The following is a 20,247-nucleotide window of genomic DNA, read 5'->3' as shown; positions in this document are numbered from 1 at the left end:
TTCTTTACTACATCCCATAGGCTCCCATCCATATGCATTTAATGTGAAAAGCACATATCTGGATCCACCCCTCAAGCATATACAACTCATGCTGCAGCACTAATGCCAACAATCATTTTGTAGTCTGTGTCTAATTTGTTAACTTGAATGCGGCATTAGCTGACATGATGCTCCATTTTATGCTTCCCTCTTCCTCCATAACTCCTGCCCCCCAACCCCCACAAAAAACCAAAAAAACCACCACCAACAACAACAAAAAAAAAACAGGAGGTGGTAGGATGGGGAGGAGAAGGCCTGGTACTGACCCTGACCCCATACTCATGAACATCCAGCCACAGAGCAGCCCCATACAACAGCAACTACGTCTGCAAGTCCAAACCCCTACATAGGCACAAGTATGGTTTTTGTTAGCAATATGGTAGACCTGAATAAATAAGGGTTTTTAAGTTGCTAGTTGCCTTTTCAGAGCCCGGAGTGGCTGAGCACTGCCCACCCTTTGGGCAGAGTCCGCAAATAACGACACAGCTGAGCCTGTGCTGGGTGCTTCTCCATCAATTCTTCTAAAGTTCTTCGGCCGGGCGCAGTGGCTCAAGCCTGTAATCCCAGCACTTTGGGAGGCCGAGGTGGGCGGATCACGAGGTCAGGAGTTCGAGACCATCCTGGCCAACATAGTGAAACCCTGTCTCTACTAAAAACACAAAAAAATTAGCCGGGTGTGGTGGCAGGCGCCTGTAGTCCCAGCTACTCGGGAGGCTGAGGCAGGAGAATGGCGTGAACCCAGGAGGCAGAGCTTGCAGTGAGCCGAGATGGTGCCACTGCACTCCAGCCTGGGGGACAGAGCCAGACTCTGTCTCAAAAAAAAAAAATAAAAATAAAAATAAAGTTCTTCATAGTGGGGACAAAAGGTCGAGGCAAGGGAGTGACTGTCCCAGTCAGCCTGGCAGTAACTACAACTTTCCAAGGAAGGTAGCCTTTCCTATCTTTCCTCAGTCAGATTTAAATGCCTGTGTTACCCGAAACACTGAAGAAAAATAAGAATTTCGAGCCACAGGCATGTCATATAGAGGTGTAATATGATGTTCTGTTGAATTCCCTTTCAATCTGAAAATATGAAAACAAAAGGGAACTGAAGTTGATGTTGTGTTTGGATCTAATGAAGGAGCCAGCAAACAATAGTGGCCTTTGGCCTAAATCTGCCCACAACCTAAGACTGTTTTTAAAATTTCTACTCGATTGTTAAAAGAACATTTTTACAAGGAATATTTGACAGGATTGTATGCAGCCCAAAAAGCCGAAATTACTTGCTATCTGGCTCTTCACAGAAAAAGTTTAGCCAACCCTTGACCTACAGTTTCTTTTGAGGACGACTGAAGGAAACAGAAGTACACAAATTATGTGGCTTATATGGGACCTGAGGAGGATGTGCTGTGATCCAACAGGCCCCTCCTACTCAAGATGCAACAAGCCACCTGAAAGGCTCCGCCACCAGCTGCTGTAAAAGCAAGCGGACAGTGTCCAATGGCGTTCTAGTCTGAGCGTGGAAAGCCTCGGCTCCCCTGACACACTTGCAAGGCAAGCCAACAACTGCTTCTGCGCTAGGAGCAGGGCCCGTGAATGAGGGGTGGGTGAGAGTGGGAGGACAGTGGTCTGCAGGGGCTCCCAGGGTTCCACTATGTTGCGTTATCAATAAAATCGTGGCAGGGGTAGCTTCTGAAAAAAATTAAAAATATTCACTGCTCCTAGCAGCCTGGAGGACAGCATATTTTGTTCTCTCGTAAGTAGGAACACTAAGATGGAAGGATAAACATTTATTGAGAACTATTAGATGCCAGGCACTGTGCTCTGGGGATACAAAGATATTAAGGTACTGTCCCACAGGATTAGCACATATAAACACAAAATCATCTAAGCACCTTTTCTAAAATTCAAAAAAATGGAGAATTATGAAACACATCTGGCCCTGAGACATATTTAACAGAAAAAGAATTACGGACCTGCACAACTATTGTTTTATTTTTGAAGATCACTGACAGTTATTATCAATCTAAAACATATAATATTATTGACTATGATATATAATTATATACTATTAACATGCACAATCAATATCCTTTGCCAATTCCCTAGAAACGTGAATAAAAAGTATGACATCCATCCCAGTGATCTCAATTTTAAAAAGAGTGTTTGAAACAAGGAGGTGGGTCCAACCCTTCCAAGACTAATAGAGGTCAACTTACGGATGTGGTTTCATTTCTATGTAGTTCTTGGGAATGAAGCCGTCTTTTCCATTAAGCTCTGCCTTGTACCAGTTCTGATCACATTCTTCGTTCAAAACCTGAAAAGAAATAAGACAACAAAAAAACCCCAATCATTTCCTTTTCCCTTTAAAAAGGGAGTTACAAGACAATTATGCTGTCTTTTAGGTCTGTGAATGGTTTCATTCGAAGTATTATCAGTTATACGGATATAAGACTCCTTGTAACTTCAAACAACCAGCATTATGTTAAACTCTGTTAAAATGAAAGAGAAATTATCTCTGAAAATTAAAATTCAGGCTCCCAAACATCTGGAATGAAACCCTCAGTAAAGAAGGAGAAGAAGGAGAAATAAGAATGGCAAGTATTAGTTTTTTTTTTTTTTTTTAGACGGAGTCTTGCTCTGTCGCCCAGGCTGAAGTGCAGTGGCGTGATCTCGGCTCACTGCAACCTCCACCTCCTGGAGGTGATTCTCCTGCCACAGCCTCCCGAGCAGCTGGGATTACAGGCGCATGTCACATTGCCCAGCTAATTTTTGTACTTTCAGTAGAGATGGGGTTTCACCATGTTGGCCAGGCTGGTCTTGAACTCCTGGCCTCAGGTGATCTGCCCACCTTGGCCTCTCAAATTGCTGGGATTACAGGCGTGAGCCACTGTGCCCGGCCAGTTTTTTTGTTTTGTTTGGTTTTTCTAAGAGAGAAACCTGGAGAAGAGGTTCTAGAAAATGGCAAACACATAGGAGAATAAGAGAGCCTGACGAGGACAAAGTCTGCTCTCTGGGAAAGAGAGGTATCACAGTAGAACTGAGCAGCAACAGAACCTTTTATTAGACTCCTCTAGAGATCTTCCAACCGACCTCACAGTGATAGAGTCCTGGATCCCCTCATGGCTTCTCTGGGTTACCGCAAGTATGGGTCACCCACCAAACAGCTCCAGAACACTGCTGCTTGTGAGGACAACCACATGCCCTCGTATGGGAAAACTATTTTCAGGAAAAAGCATGGCAAATCCCACTCAGTTCAATAACCCAAATGCCACATTATATTGAAGTTAGATAGTGCTGAAAGCATATCAACCAGCACAATTCAGGCAGACGCCTTGGAAATCCTGGAACTGAACCAATGCATTCTTTTTTTTTTTTTTTGAGATGGAGTCTTGCTCTGTCGCCCAGGCTGGAGTGCAGTGGCGCATCTCGGCTCACTGCAAGCTCCGCCTCCCGGGTTCACGCCATTCTCCTGCCTCAACCTCCCGAGTAGCTGGGACTACAGGCGCCCACCAACACGCCCGGCTAATTTTTTTGTATTTTTAGTAGAGACGGGGTTTCACCGTGTTAGCCAGGATGGTCTCGATCTCCTGACCTCGTGATCCACCCGCCTCGGCCTCCCAAAGTGCTGGGATTACAGGCTTGAGCCACCGCGCCCGACCTGAACCAATGCATTCTACAGATGTAAAAAAAAAAAACCAATGGCCACCCCAGGTTACGAGGTAGTGACCCCACAGAGCTAACATCACACCCAGACTTTCATATTCCCAATGACCGTTCTCTCCAATGCTGCCTCTTGAATTGCATGTACCACGCCATGCATAGGCCAGGCCATGACACTGTAATGTGTAGAGTAATACAGTAGTCCTCCTTATCATGATGGATACGATTCAAGACCTCCAGTGGGTGCCTGAAACCATGGAGAGTACAGGGTTCTAGATATGCTATGCTTTTTCCTACATTATACACATCCCTATAAGTTTATTATTATTATTATTATTTTTGTTTTTTGGAGACAGAGTCTCGCTGTCGCCCAGGCTGGAGTGCAGTGGCGCAATCTCGGCTTACTGCAGGCTCTGCCCCCCGGGGTTCACACCATTCTCCTGCCTCAGCCTCCCGAGTAGCTGGGACTACAGGCGCCAGCCACCTCGCCTGGCTAATTTTTTTTTGTATTTTTAGTAGAGATGGGGTTTCACCGTGTTAGCCAGGATGGTCTCGATCTCCTGACCTCATGATCCGCCCGCCTCGGCCTCCCAAAGTGCTGGGATCACAGGTGTGAGCCACCGTGCCTGGCCCAAGTTTATTATTTTTTTTTAGATTTTTTGATTTATTTATTTTGCCCAGGCTAGTCTTGAACTCCTGGACTCAAGGGATTCTCCTGCCTCAGCTTCCCAAACTGCTGAGATTACAGGTGTGAGCCACCATGCCAGTCCTACCTATAAGTTTAATTTGTAAATTAGGCACAGTAAGAGATTAATGATAAAATAGAAAAGTTTTTTTTTTTTTTGTTTTTTTTTTTTTTTTTTTGAGACGGAGTCTTTCTCTGTCCCCCAGGCTGGAGTGCAGTGGCGCGATCTCGGCTCACCACAACCTCCACCTCCTGGGTTCACGCCATTCTCCTGCCTCAGCCTCCCGAGTAGCTGGGACCACAGGCGCCCGCCAACACGCCCGGCTAATTTTTTGTATTTTTTAGTAGAGACGGGGTTTCACTGTGTTAGCCAGGATGGTCTCGATCTCCTGACCTCGTGATCCACCCGCCTCGGCCTCCCAAAGTGCTGGGATTACAGGCTTGAGCCACCGCGCCCGGCCCATAAAATAGAAAAGTTTTAACAGGCCAGGTGTGCTGGCTCAAACCTGTAATTCTGGTAGTTTGGAAGGCTAAGGTGGGAAGACTGCTTTAGCCCAGGAGTTTAGGACCAGCCTGGGCAACATAGTGAGACGCTGTCTTTATATTTAAAAAGTGTAAAAGAAAAGTTATAACAATACACCGTAATAAAAATTTATGTGAATGTGTTATCTTTCAAAATATCTTTTTTTTTTTTTGAGTCAGGGTCTTGATCTGCTGCCCAGGCTGGAGTACAGTGACACCATCACGGCTCATGGCATCTCAACTTCCTGGGTTCAAGCAATCTTCCCATTTCAGCCTCCTGAGTACCTGGGACTATAGGCACTTGCCATGTTGCCCAGGCTGGTCTTGAACTCCTGTGCTCAAGTATCCTCCTGCCTCAGCTTACCTATGTGTTGAGATTACAGGTGTGAGCCACTGCGATTGGCCAAAATATGTTATTTATATGTTGGATTGCAACTGGCCGCAGGTAAGGGGGGTACTAGTATATATGGAGCAGAACAGAATCAGGTACAGTGTGAAAGCCATCCTACGAATTCTAGACTTATAACAAAAGACAAAGGGCAGAAGGCATAAAGTTGGTAAAAGATAAAACAAAAATGTGAATACAACCCCAAAATGGTGGGCCCAGGAAAATGTTGGCTAGTACAGTGGTAATCTACACTACATAACAAAGTTCTGAGAGGAAACTGGTAAAATTCTTTACAAAATGATTTATTCAAGATGTTGAACAATGCTGTACTCATAGCCAATCAGAAGCTGGATTGCTCTAAAGTGAGTGCTGTCTGTGTACTGCCACTCAAAGTGAGATGCAATAGAAAGGGTAGATAAGAATGATAGATAATCAACCACTAGCCAGGCTGCATTAATGACTACGCTTTCTCAACAGAGGGTATGCCGTGCAGAGCTCTGCAATGCTTATCTGCTATGCTTACCAAACTCTGGCTGCAGATGCCAGATAACTGGTTTCAATGCTTAGGATAAGGTGGTAAATCCTGCAAGAGCTAATAAATATGTGTAGCAAACTCTCAAAAACAATTAGCTAGTGGTAAATCCCAGCGTATTCAAAGTTTCCAAGAGTCACACAAATATTGATAGAGTATTGATGAAAACTTTCTTCTAGTCATCATTTCATTTCTCGTAAAAAAAATCACATTAAAGACTGGAATGAGATAATATATGCAAGATACACTCATAATTTTAAAATCTTCATTTTAAAAACACTGCATTGTGCTGCGGCCAGCAATGGTGCTGTATTGATAGACAATTATAAAGCACACACCAAGGACAAGTTTGAGGAGGGAAAGTGCGCTTGAACCCTGCCGGGCCACCACCACCTGCCCTTGTACTGGCAGCAACTCTGAATAGCCTTTGAGAAAAGGAGCTACTTTAAAAGTTATTTAAGGCCAAGATTCTGTTATCTACTAAAAATAAGGTCTAGAAGGAAAATGTGGTCTAATAATGATCTTATAAAGCATCATCTTACAGTAATAATAATAAAAACCCCACAGGCTTATAAACAATATTTATTATTTTATTTCAGAGACAGAGTCTCACTATGTTGCTCAGGCCGGAGTAGCTGGGACTACAGGTGCGTGCACCCATACGAGCTATGAAGAGTTTTTGAAAGTGTCTTAACTCCTGAAATGGTGAGGTGTATCTACTTTTACTGTATACACTTGTTCTTGGAAGATAGAGGAGAGTCAGACTGACAAAGAGCTGCTTGTAACCTATTTGTGCATCAAAACAGAACAAAGTAATCATTAGAAAGGGACATTTTTGATTTGTGATCAATAACTTTGCAGAAAAAGATAACTCTATTTACCTGCCAGGAGTTCATACAGCTACACTCTCTTCTTGTCACCTTTACCAAGACAGAGGCAAATCCCCCTAAAAAGTGTCCCCTCCCCCAGCAAACACAACTCCAGGGCAACTCCTAGATTTGACATCAACTTAGAACTATGGCTGTCTACAGAACAAAAATTATTACTTGGTGTTTAGTATGTTTTTCTCCCCCAGAAAGCAGGAAAATACGGAATTAATGCTTTTAAAAATGTAATTTTTTTTTTTGAGAGAGTCTTGCTCTGCTGCTCTGTCACCCAGGCTGGAGTGGAGTGGCATGATCTCGGCTCACTGCAACCTCCACCTCCCAGGTTCAAGTGATTCAAGTGCCTCGGCCTCCCAAGTAGCTGGGATTACAGGCATGCGCCACTATACCCAGCTGATTTTCGTATTTTTAGCAGACATGGGATTTCACTATGTCGGCTAGGCTGGTCTCATATTCCTGGCCTTGAGCAATCCACATGCCTTGGCCTCTCAAAGTGCTGGGATTACAGGCGTGAGCCATCATGCTGGCCAAAAATGAAACATTTGAGTATACGAATGGTTACGATTTTGGTTATCTGGAAAATTATAGTATCCAGAATATCACGTTACCGGATAGCCCAGGTACTGCTGCACATATCTCTAAACCTCTTCACTCTAGAATTCCAGAAAAAGGTTGGTTCTGCCAGAGGCAAAACACAGAAGGAACAATGTAGCTGCAACCCTGAGCCAGGGACCAGGCCTTTCAACCCAACTGCTCCACCCGCACTGGGAGCTTGCATACAGAAGCCCTGAAACTGGAGTGATGTAATTAGATGCTTAAAAATTAAGTTTTATTCAAATGTTTAAGTATACAAAACAGCTACTGAAGTGTCAGGTTAAAAAAAAAAAGAAAGAAAAAGAAAACGAAACAGCAAAGAACACAAATGAACGTTGGAGAGCCTCGAGGGGGCAGAGACCAGAAGCATCTGTGGATGAGGCTGCGCCTACAAAGATTGTTTCATTTGCTGTGGCTTTAGGTGAAAGCTCACATCCTTCACAAATAATTTTTATTTTATTACTATTACTATTTTTTTTTTTTGAGACGGAGTCTTGCTCCTTCGCCCAGGCTGGAGTGCAGTGGCGTGATCTCGGCTCACTGCAAGCTCTGCCTCCTGGGTTCAGGCCATTCTCCTGCCTCAGCCTCCCGAGTAGCTGGGACTACAGGCGCCTACAACCACGCCCAGCTAATTTTTTGTATATTCAGTAGAGACGGGTTTCACCGTGTTAGCCAGGATGGTCTTGATCTCCTGACCTCATGATCTGCCCGCCTCGGCTTCCCAAAGTGCTGGGATTACAGACATAAGCCACTGCGCCCGGCCTACTATTATTATTATTTATTGAGACGGAGTCTCACTCTGTTGCCCAGGCTGGAGTGCAGTGGCACAATCTCGGCTCACTGCAACCTCCACCTCCCGGGTTCAAGTGATTCTCTGCCTCAGCCTCTCGAGTAGCTGGGATTACAGGCACCCGCCACCACGCCTGGCTAATTTTTGTATTTTCAGCAGAGATGGAGTTTCACCATATTGGTCAGGCTGGTCTCGAACCTCTGACCTCAGATGATTTGCCTGTCTCAGCCTCCTGAGTAGCTAGGATTACAGGTACCCGCCACCATGCTCAGCTAATTTTTGTATTTTTCGTAGAGACAGGGTTTCACCATGTTGGCCAGGCTGGTCTCGAACTCCTGGCCTCAGGTGATCTGCCCACCTTGGCCTCCCAAAGTGCTGGGATTACAGGCATGAGCCACCGTGCCCGGCCACAGATAATTTTTAAAAGCCTAGTCAGACTCCTGAGCACCAGCAAGCTGCTCTCATCACTGTGTCTTCACTTGCTTATTCAGTCCCTCTGCACAAATCCATGGGTGAGCTCACAAAAAAAGTTTCCTTCAGCTTTAAAATCTCCAAGGAATGTTTTTAGCTATTACCCCACAGCTGCATTTTCTATTCCAACCCCCATATTCCCTCGAGTTATGACTTTGTAGCCACACAAGACACTTTGGTTTAACGGAAGCAGATTGATCAAGAGATGAGATTATGAAAGGAGGAAGAGACAAGTTTCAGTGAAGAGAGTTCTTTTTGTTTTTTGGTTTTTTTTGCAAAGAGACTGAAAATAATGTTAAGAGCCCAAATCAGGAAGAAATTTAAGAGATGAGGAATGAGGTGAGCTTTATACAGAAGAATTAAAAATATACAAGTCCTTTCTGTGCTGATAGCACTCACGTAAATGGTCGATGTTCCTAAAACTCGCTGGACTTTCTCTAAGAAATGTGGCAAGCACCAACCCCACAAAGTGACACAGTACGAGAAGGGCAAGGATTCTCTGTATGCCCAGGGAAAGCGGCATTATGACAGGAAGCAGAGTGGCTATGGTGGGCAGACTAAGCCAATTTTCCGGAAAAAGGCTGAAACCACAAAGAAGACTGTGCTAAGGCTTGAGTGTGCTGAGCCCAACTGCAGATCTAAGAGAATGCTGGCTATTAAAAGATGCAAGCATTCTGAACTGGGAGGAGATAAGAGAAACGGCCAAGTGATCCAGTTCTAAGTGTCATCTTTTGTTTTATTATGAAGACAATCAAATCTTGAGTTTATGTTTACTTCTATATATATATATTATATATAATATATATTACATAAAATATATTATATATATATACCTCATATATATATTTTATATATATACATACACACACACAAGTCAATGGAAGGGGACATGAAGAAACTCTGGAGGTACTGTTTATCTCATATTTCCTGACCTGGGTGTGTTCTGTTTGTGAAAATTCACTAACCTATAATGATATATAAATTTTTCTTTTCTTTTTTTTTTTTTTTTTGAGACAGAGTTTCACTCTTGTTACCCAGGCTGGAGCGCAATGGCGCCATCTCAGCTCACTGCCACCTCTGCCTCCTAGGTTCAAGTGATTCTCATGCCTCAGCCTCCCAAGTAGCTGGGATTACAGGCGCCTGCCACCACACCCGGCTAATTTTTTTGTATTTTTAATAGAGATAGAGTTTCGCCATGTTGGTCAGGGTGGTCTCGAACTCCTGACCTCAGGCGATCCACCCGCCTCGGCCTCCCAAAGTGCTGGGATTACAGGCGTGAGCCACGGCGCCCGGCCCTTGCACTTAATTTTCTATACAAATTATAGAAAAAGGTGTCATTTAGAAAAATGGCAAGTATTTTGTTTATAGATTGCTGCATTTTGAAATAAGGGGATATTTTCTGGCCTGAACATATTCAGTCATCTGTAAATGAATAAAAAATAGAAATCATAATTTTTTTTTTAAAAAGAAATAAGCTGTACAGTTATGGTCCTATCAAGCCTTTCAACATGCGCTCCAATTCCAACAGCTTGCAGAAAGTTCAACATTTCTTCAGGGAAAAATTATTCAAAGTTTTATCAATCTGTGAAGCAATTTGTGTGAGAACATTTGTGCATGAATTACAGGAAGAATTACATTTTAAAGCTCTTAACACGTAAAAAGCCAAAAACACCATTTATAGCTGGTCCCTGCAGTGCAGAAATTCAACATAAGCCAGTGAGGTGTCCCCAGTTCTTCAAAGAACCCAGATAAAACTAGTCTAACTCTTGAGTATCACTCAGGCAATCCCAAAGGACTGATACTGAAATACTGCCATGACTTGAAGACAAATTTCAAGAATTCTAGTGACATCTACTACATAATTTCAAGTTCCTAGAAAAGAGAAAACACACATGCATGCATGCTTTCAAAAGACTTTAGCCCCTAAGAACAAATTCTAAGGGCCCTGCCTAGGGTAACAGTACTGGGAGAGCCACTCAAAGTCAGTTCTCTTCAGGTGCCTGATTACGTATTTTATTAGAAGCTATTAGAATGCTCTTCAACTTCCCTTAGTATGGATAACTGACTCAGTTTCAAGCTATAGTGATTCATTACTAACACTTTAAATAAGTGCTTTACAATCACCACCTCCATCTGTTACAGTTTTTCTGCAACATGAAAAACATCTTGGCAATGCTGCCTGCTATGCTGTGTGCCAAATCATGAAAAACACCCACAGTGTAGATAAACTATTAAGAATTTTAGTGATGAGATAACCAGCAAAGGTAGTTCAATAATTAAGGTTCCTGGTCTCACAGAAAGCTTGAACTGCTCACCCAGGAACACAGAGAGAACAGTTCTCACATGTGCCGAGCAGATCAGTCACCATTTGGAATGACTGCAACTATGCAAGGCCACGGCTCAATAAAAATCTGAAAAGCATCTTCGCCAACCAGGCCAGGTGACACGTACTTGGCTTTTAACAACCAGAAAGCTGAGAAGAAATGAAATGCATTTACGAAGTTTTAAAACTCTGCTGGCCGGGTGCGGTGCCTCACGCCTGTAATCCCAGCACTTTGGGAGGCTGAGGCGAGTGGATCACCTGAGGTCAGGAGTTCGAGATCAGCCTGTCAACATGGTGAAACCCCGTCTCTACTAAAAATATAAAAAATTAGCTGGGCTTGGTGGCGCGTGCCTGTAAGCCCAGCTACTCAGGAGGCTGAGGCTGAAGAATTGCTTGGAGGCAGGAGAATCACTTGAAGCCAGGAGGCAGAGGTTGCAGTGAGCCGAGATCACGCCATTGCACTCTAGCCTGGGCGACGGAGTGACTCCATTAAAAAAACAAAAAAAAACACACACAAAAGAAAAACAAAGGGTATTTGTTAGTCAAGTACACCCCCTGACCCTGGTGACGGAATGGTGAGAGGTTCTGACTTAGCACCTTTTAAACGTTTTTAAAGGAAAAGAAGAAAAAAAAGGGAAGGAGGAAGGAAAGACAGGGAGGAGGACAAAGTCCCCAAACTCTAACGTTCCATGGTAAAAATCATTCATTACTTTATACTTCCCTCTGCCTATGAAGGAAGGAGTCGTGCCCCATGAATACTGCTTTCTTTCCAACTGCCACCTTTCTGAAAAGTAGCTGCTCAAAGTGGGGATCAGTGTGACAGGGAAACACTGGTGAATCAGGAGATGGGGACCCACCAAATGTCCAGGCAACAAGGCTTAAGTGCTCCAAAGTTAACCACCACCATTTTTCTGTTAAAAAGCCTTAAGTATCCTTCTACAAGTGCAAATATAGTCTGGCATTCCAGTTTTCATAATTTGGCCATCACCGACTATCTGCTCTGATCACCCATTGCTTCTCCAAATGAGCCCTGCCGTGCAGTCAGCTAGTCAACTCACCGACCTCTAAACACACTGTACTCCTCCCCACCGCTTGTCTGTACTTTTCCTTGTCTATTGAAATCTTTCAAAATTCAGTTCAGAGCTTAGAACCACCCTGGTCACCTTTCCCTCTGCTTCAATCTTATAGTATTTAATGGAGGATTACTGTCAATAATATAATCCCTTATGGTATCTCGTCTATCACTACTTGTACCGTGTGCTGCTATGTCTTGGCCCCCTCCCAAACTAACCTGCAAGCAATGAAGCTGGCTCCATACCCAGTTCTCATTTGTCTTCCTCACAGCTCTTAGTGTGGTATCTAGCATATTTTGGGGAACTGACTTATATGTGGGGGCTTTGTTCTAACTGTTCTAAGTAATACATTTAGTGCCCTAGAGCAAGCTGGGTCTACAACAATTTATACATTCTCTCTCTTCTTTTTTAATAAAAAATTGAGACGAGGGTCTTCATATGATGCCCAGGCTGTTCTCCAATTCCTAGGCTCAAGCGATCCTCCCACCTCAGCCTCCCAAAGTGCTGGGAATACAGGCATGAGCCACCGCACCCAGTCAATTTATACATTCTTGGAGATAAACAAGAACCTCTTAAATAGATCCTAGAAAGACTGATTGTCATGAGTTTCTTGATCCAAGCAAGGAGAGGTAAAGGAGGTAACAGAATTAAACAATCAGTCTTCCTGTAACTTAGGCACCCTGCCTAAAGGCTATGTGGAGTACCTTTCCACAAGGCCACCTACTTCTTTGTCTAAGCAGACTGGGTGCAGTGGCTCACGCCTGTAATTTCAGCACTCCAGGAAGCCAAGGCGGGAGGATGCCTTGAGCCTCGCAGTTTGAGTCCAGCCTAGAGGGTACAGGCAGATCCTGTCTCTACAAAATATTCAACAATTAGCCTGGCATGGTGGTGTGCACATATAGTCCCAACTACTCAGGAGACTGAGGTGGGAGAATTGCTTGAGCCTGGGAGGTCGAGGCCTGCAGTGAGCTGTGATTGCACCATTGCACTCCAGCCTGGTGACAGACAGAAACTTTGTCTCAAAAAAAAAAAAAAAAAAAAAAAGGTATAAGATTGGGAAGGAGTGGGGGTGGGTGGGTAGAACAGGGAACTTTCAGTATGGCAGGGGTAAAGGGGGCTGGACTAGGGAGACAGGAGGTGTAAGTCTGTTTCTACACATGTCCTATTAATCCCTCTCAGGATGGGGCGCTTCCTGGCAATGTGCTGTCTGATTCGGTCTGCAGGGTGGTAATTTTAATAGCTACAACTTTGCCAGCAAACTTTTTTTTTTTTTTTTTTTTTTTTTTTGACGGAGTCTCGCTGTCGCCCAGGTTGGAGTGCAGTGGTGCGATCTCGGTTCACTGCAGGCTCCGCCCCACCGGGGTTCACACCATTCTCCTTCCTCAGCCTCCCTAGTAGCTGGGACTACAGGTGCCTGCCACCTCGCCCGGCTACTTTTTTTGTATTTTTAGTAGAGACGGGGTTTCACCGTGTTAGCCAGGATGGTCTCGATCTCCTGACCTCGTGATCCGCCTGCCTCGGCCTCCCAAAGTGCTGGGATTACAGGCGTGAGCCACCGTGCCCAGCCACTGCCAGCAAAATTTTTATGAAACAGTCTGCAAGATCTTAGACTTTTTGATTCACCCACTGACCAGCAACGAGGTTGATGGAGAAAAATGATCATATTAAGAGACCAGGACTATTCATGTACTAAAAAAATTTCTTTATAATGTTCATACATGTTAGAAGATGAGCAATTAAGACGACTAACCAAATTACAGGATATTTCTTTCTCTGAGAAATATTTTAGTTCAAAAGATAACTAGGATATGCTCATCAACCTCTTCAGTTGACCTCTTATCATCAAGAGAAATTGCTCTTGATATTTTTAACAAAACAGGAAGGTAGTTCACACTTATGTGATATTACTCCACCCAGATAAATCTGGAGGCAGTGAAACCTAAATGCATAGACAATACCCCAAAATAAACTTTCTACCAAAGGGGTACAAAAAGTTTCCATTCAAAATAACTGTCTTGCGTTTTGTGACATGTGGAAGTCGTATTTGGTAGAGCTGAAATGCTCTTGGAATGTCAGAATTTCAACTGCAGGAGCAGGGAGAAGAAAGGAGAGGAAGGGAGGGGGCAGAAAGAGACTGACGCAGAGATCAAGAGGTTTCAAGAAAAATCTGTGTATTTGAAAAATTCAACAATCATATGATGACCTGTCCTAGACAAACACCAATCCCTGAGCTAGGTGAACTGAGGATAAAATGGACACCCTTCCCAAGGAGCTTAGGGACTAGAAAGCTGCCAGGTGCATCACAGTGTGACGGATGTCAGGAGCGGGGAGTTACAGGTACCACGTAGGCATCAATTCAATAGAAAACATCTGACTTCCAAACACCAAAGACGACGACTTAACTCCAGGTTAGGGGGTATCAGGAAAACATCCTAGATGAAGTGTGAACTTGGTTATTCCCTGTCTGCATCTTTAGCTCTGCTTAGTATTTGTGGATTGTGAGTAGAAGGAACATGGCAGACTCTGCAAGTTGCAAATAGAGGGACAGATTGTTCTCTTGGCCAGATTTGGCTGCTATTAACTAAAAGACTGGTTAAGCTTCTTTTAGCTTAAAAGTAAAATATTTATTAATGGTATCAGAATTTCTAACTGGAAATAACCCAAATAATCTCAACTGTAGCTAATTTTTTTTTTTTTTCAGACAGAGTCTTGCTTTTGTTGCCCAGGCTGGAGTACAATGGCGTGATCTCGGCTCACTGCAACCTCCACCTCCCGGGTTCAAGCAATTCTCCTGCCTCAACCTCCTGAGTAGCTGGGATTACAGGTGCCTGCCACCAAGCTGGCTAATTTCTATATTTTCAGTACAGACAGGGTTTCATCAAGTTGGCCAGGCTGGTGTCGAACTCCTGAGTTCAAGTGATCTGCCCGCCTCGGCCTCCCAAAGTGTCAGGATTTACAGGTGTTGAGCCACTGCGCTTGCCCTCAACTGTAGCTAATTCTTTTCTTTAATGACACATATTTAGCAACTGTCCTTTTCATTCTTTCACTAACAGAAAGAGGCTTTTAATCTTACATGAAATCCTATACTCCACTCTTCAAAAAATAAAACACAAAGCCCCACCCCCGGCCTGGGGGAGCAGCCATTACTCATGTTTTGTGATGCTAACAGGCAAACTGGCTCCTGTGTGTCAGTTCCACCCTCGAAGGTCTCTACTCACTTCCCACTGCCTCAGCATAAAGCAGAAAACAGGAGCTCAAACCTCCACCCTGAAAATTAATGACAACAGAGTTTATTTATTTTATTTATTATTATTACTTTTGAGATGGAGTCTCGCTCTGTCCCCCAGGCTGGAGTGCAGTGGTGCCATCTCTCACTGCAACCTCCGCTCCTGGGTTCACGCCATCCTTCTGCCTCAGCCTCCCGAGTAGCTGGGACTACAGGTGCCCACCACCACGCCCGGCTAATATTTTTTTGTATTTTTAGTAGAGACGGGGTTTCGCCGTGTTAGCCAAGATGGTCTCGATCTCCTAACCTCGTGATCCGCCAGCCTCGGCCTCCCAAAGTTCTGGGATTACAGGCGTGAGCCACCACATCCCGCCCAACAACAGAGTTTATTTAATTCTTCCACTTAAGACTACGATTCAACAGGTCAATGAGAGGACTGATCGATTTACAGTCGTTCTGTGACTCAAGAGCCACCTCGGATGATGTTATCGAAAGAAGAAAAGGCAATGTTGCTCACAGAGCTATTCCCCAACATGCGCATACGGGTACAGGACTGAAAAACTCAAGGCTGGGGTCCTCCCACCAGGACGCCGTTAATTTCCAACTCAAAAAGCTAGTTCCAAATGCATTTTCCACTTCTGAAGCAGCTGAGATGGGAGGATACCTTGAGACCAAGAGTTGCAGATCAGCCTTGGCAACATGGTGAGACGCTGCCTCCAAAAAAATTTTAAAAGTAGCCAGCTGTAGTGGCTCGCACCTGTAGTCCCAGCTATTTGTGGGAAGATCTGAGGCGGGAGGATCACTTGAGCCCAGGAGGTTGAGGCTGCATTGAGCTGTGATTGTGCCAAATCGGGAAAGGCTTGTTATAATCACATGACAGAGGAAGAGGAACTGGGGTAGAGTGGCAAGTCCCCACCCCCACCCCCACCCCCACCCCCACCCCCAGCGTGGAGGCGAATGCAGAGAGTTCAACAGGTAACGACAATACAAACTGCAAATGTGGATTCGAGCTAGTGGACAGGGTCAGGGAGCAGAAAACACAGGGACCTAAACTAGTTTGGGGGTGGGGGCTGTCAGAGAAAGCCTCCCCAAGCCAGTGACATTTGAAAGGAGATCAAAGGCTCTCCTGTGGGTGGTCTGGCAGAAGACCACAGTATGCAAATTAAGAAGCTCAAGCTTATATGTTACAATCATCAGAAGTCGCTGAGAATGACATTCAGGTTTGCATTTTTCAAAAGCTCCTCTGGCTGACTGTGAGATGAACTGCAAGGAGGTGCAGGTGGGTGGGGCAGTGCGGTAGAGAGGAGAGAGTCGAGGTATTTCTGGAGGTAGAATCAAAAGGACTTGGTGATGAGATGCTGCTCAGTGGTCTTCCTCTCGGCCACTGATTTTTTTTTTTTTTTTTTTTTTTCCTGAAAAGTGCTTTAGAAAAACTGCTATATTGGCTGGGCACAGTGGCTGATGCTTGTAATCCCAGCACTTTGGAAGGCCAAGGCAGGCGGATCACTTGAGGTCAGGAGTTCAAGACCCGCCTGGCCAACATGGTGAAACCCTGTCTCTACTACAAAATACAAAAAATTATCTGGGCACGACGGCGGGCGCCTGTGGTCCCAGCTACTCGGGAGGCTGAAGCAGGAGAATCGCTTGAACCCGGGAGGCAGAAGTTGCAGGGAGCTGAGACTGCACCACTGCATTCCAGCCTGGGCAATAGAGTGAGACTCCGTCTCCAAAAAAAACAAAGACAGGTATCAGTCTTGTGCTGGTATTCTCCATCTGTCTCTCCAGATCCAGTTGACACCTCGCTTTTCTTGCCTTTTTTTTTTTTTTTTTTGAGACAGAGTCACACTCTTCGCCCAGACAGGAGTGCAGTGGCGCAATCTTGGCTCACTGCAACTTCCACCTCCCAGGTTCAAGTGATCCCCCTGCCTCAGCCTCCCAAGTAGCTGGGATTACCACACCTGGCTAACTTTTGTATTTTTTAGTAGAGACGGGGTTTCATCATGTTGGCCAGGCTAGTCTCGAACTCCTAACCTCAAGTGACCCACCCACCTTGGCCTCTCAAAGTGCTGGGATTACAGGCATGAGCCACTGTGCCCAGCCTGCTCTGACTTTTTGGATCTGTAAGAACCACATCAACAGGCTCCCTCACTCTCTGGCTCACAGTGCTGTTAATCAATGGGGAGGCCTGCAGAAGGTCAGAGGAAGGGAGGGTCAGGTCAGGGCATTCATTCTCCCAGCTCCCACCCTGGGAGTGTCTGTGGACAGTCTCGGACTCTCAATTGAGTTTGGGCAACTCCTCCCCCTTCCTTCTCCCCGTCTTAGGCCTCATGGTGGTAACCTGATTACCAGCTGTGGACACTGCATTATCCCTGTGGTTTCTAGAGAAACTTCGCCCACACTGATAGTGGCAGGAGGCAGACAAATGCCTCACAGGGGCGAGTCACCATTGAAACCCCACCTCTAAGCCAAAGACAATTGAAAGCCTGAAAGCCACACTACAAGTCAAATCCATGGACCGGACTGAGAACCCATCTTCCATTTGGCTTTCCTCTGATTGATCCCCACTCTTCACCTATTTTACATCTACCTGCCCTTTCCTAATTGATTTTCTACACTGCCATGCCCACCTTTGAGTGGTGCCTTTGCTTTAGCCTTTCTTTGCATGCCCACAAACCATTCAGCATGCATGCCCCTGTTCTGAGCCCATAAAAGCCCTAACCCAGCCACACTGGGAGAGAAACCACCAGCCTTCAGGGGTGGGGAACCACTACCCTCTCCCCTCCTGAAAGCTGTTCACCGCTCAATAAAATTCTTCTCCACCCTCCTCACCCTTAAATTGCCAGTGTAACCTCATTCTTCTTAGACACAGGACAAGACCTTGGGAACTGCTGAACGTGGGTACAAGCCATAACACAGGTGAGCTGGGGCATAACCGGCCCAGCCGTGAGCTGAGCTGGTGCGCAACCAAGACTTAGCCTGAGTGGGCTGAGTGTGGAGGTCCCCGGCTGGGGTCAACACCTTACAAATAGTCTCATTATTAAAATCCTCTCAATTTAAGTGTGTCAGGTGTTCTCTACCAGGACTCAGACTGAAATTAGCCTAAAACCAGTTGTATATGTCTTTTGGAATGCATTAAGGACATGCTCCTTTATATAAAGTGACATTTGTTATGGGGCAGAAAGTATCCAAATTCTACCAACTACTTGGGAGAAGAAAACTATAAAAGAGCCAAACAATCTGTTCTGTTAACTACTTTTTCAAAATTTGAGACAGAGGTCTTGCTCTGTGGCCCAGGCTGGAGTGCAGAGGCACAATCACAGCTCAGTGCAGCCTCAACCTCAACCTCCTGGGCTCAAGTGATCCTCCCACCTCAGATCTTCCCACAAATAGCTGGGACTACAGGTGCGAGCCACTACAGCTGGCTACTTTTAAAATTTTTTGTGGAGGCAGCGTCTCACCATGTTGCCAAGGCTGGTCTGGAACTCCTGGTCTCAAGGTATCCTCCCATCTCAGCCTCCCAAAGTGCTGAGACTATAGGCATGAGCCATAATGCTCAGCCCTATTCTGTTTACTATTAAAAGTTGAGAAAGGGAGTGAAGGTATAAAAACCTGAGATTTGTAATCTGACCATTACTAGAGTGTCATAATGACTTGCAGTAGCTGCCCCTTTGAATTGCACTTTAATGTTCAAGTGTCTCCTACACTGAAAGCATCGTGTTAGGAAGCTGAAAAGGGAATCAGAATAAAAGGCATGGTCCCTGCCCTCAGAAGTGTTTATGAGCTAAGGGAGCTATGTGTGTAAATAAAGAGAAAATAAGTAAAAAAGTGAGATAAGGGAAATTGCTGATTTTGAGTTGGACACAGAATTCACAGCTACATGTTTCTATTTACTTTTTAGTTTTGGAGACAAGGTCTTACTCTGTTACCCAGGCTGGACAGTGCAGTGGCACGATCTCTGCTCACTGCAGCCTCTGCCTCCCAGGCCAAGTGAACTTCCCACCTCAGCTTCCTGAGTAGCTGGGACTACAGGTGCATGCCGCCACGCCTGGATAATATTTGTATTTTTTGTAGAGATGGGGTTTTGCCATGTTGTCCAGGCTGGTTTCGAACTCCTGAGTTCAAGCAATCGGCCCACCTCAGCCTCCCAAAATGCTGAGATTTCAGGCATGAGCCACTGCGCCCAACCCAGCAACATGTTTCTAAATTAGCTGCATGGCTGACATGGAAAATTCAACTCATGTATGGAGGTTCTAGAAAAAAGGACAACTTCAAATGGTCTAGGAATAGGACAAGAACCTAAAGGTAGAACAGCTTATAACAGGTGAGAGGGTATAGTAAGCAAAGTAATTTTCTCTCTTGTATTTTTATTGAGTTTAAATAAAAGAAGCCATCCTTGTTTAATCCCACTGTCCTCTGCCAGACTACACATTGCCCTCTTTTGATGGAGCTGCCATATGTTTAAATGACAAATGGTAATTCCATACATTTGGACAGCTGGATGCGGCTCCATCAAGCAGGGTCCTCTCTTACAGGTAAACCATGCTGGCCATGTTACTAAAACTAATGCCTCACAGATAAGACAAGCTGTCCTCCCTGTTGCCTTTAGCCTGCTAAGGCTGTAAAACCTGAGAGACCAGAAACCTTCGAGGACACATGTAGGCTTGCCTGGAATAACTATATCAAGGGGCTTGTTCGAGACTTCTGTTTTCATAATTCAGACTTTTTTTTTTTTTTTTTTTGAGACAGAGTCTTACTCTGTTGCCCAGGCTAGACTGCAATGGTGCAACCTTGGCCCACTGCAACCCCCGCAACCTCCGCCTCCCGGGTTCCAGTGATTCTCCTGCCTCAGCCTCCCGAGTAGCTAGGATTGCAGGCGCCCACCACCACGCCCGGCTAATTTTTGTATTTTAAGTCGAGATGAGGTTTCACCATTTTGGCCAGGCTGGTCTTGAACTCCTGACCCGAGGTGGGGACCTCAGGTGATCTACCCACCTCGGCCTCCCAAAGTTTGTAATCCTGGGATTACAGGCGTGAGCCACCATGCCCTGCTGACTCAGACATTTGATAGCCACCCACTG

At 45.1% G+C, this 20,247-nt stretch overlaps 2 protein-coding genes across 3 annotated transcripts in view; one reads left to right on the top strand and one right to left on the bottom strand.

The window, feature by feature from the left end:
* GRB2 (growth factor receptor bound protein 2) overlaps positions 1–20,247 on the bottom strand; it is an 89,241-nt gene that overhangs the window by 12,108 nt on the left and 56,886 nt on the right. For both annotated transcript variants that reach the window (XM_055240626.2, XM_055240627.2), the window contains exon 3: positions 2,238–2,335. In XM_055240626.2, the coding sequence (XP_055096601.1) occupies positions 2,238–2,335 (98 nt within the window). The remainder of the gene's footprint in view (positions 1–2,237; positions 2,336–20,247) is intronic.
* Positions 7,766–9,268, top strand: LOC129461543 (large ribosomal subunit protein eL42-like). Its single transcript, XM_055240628.2, has one exon. The coding sequence runs from the start codon at positions 8,951–8,953 to the stop codon at positions 9,266–9,268; it is 318 nt and encodes a 105-aa protein (XP_055096603.1). The 5' UTR covers positions 7,766–8,950.

Source organism: Symphalangus syndactylus, chromosome 14 (genome assembly GCF_028878055.3).
Source record: "Symphalangus syndactylus isolate Jambi chromosome 14, NHGRI_mSymSyn1-v2.1_pri, whole genome shotgun sequence".
NCBI lineage: Eukaryota > Metazoa > Chordata > Mammalia > Primates > Hylobatidae > Symphalangus > Symphalangus syndactylus.
This window is presented reverse-complemented; position numbering and strand designations above follow the sequence as displayed.

Excerpts from the sequence above, each read along its gene's own strand:
- LOC129461543 (XM_055240628.2), top strand. The coding sequence starts at position 8,951 with ATGGTCGATGTTCCTAAAACTCGCTGGACTTTCTCTAAGAAATGTGGC.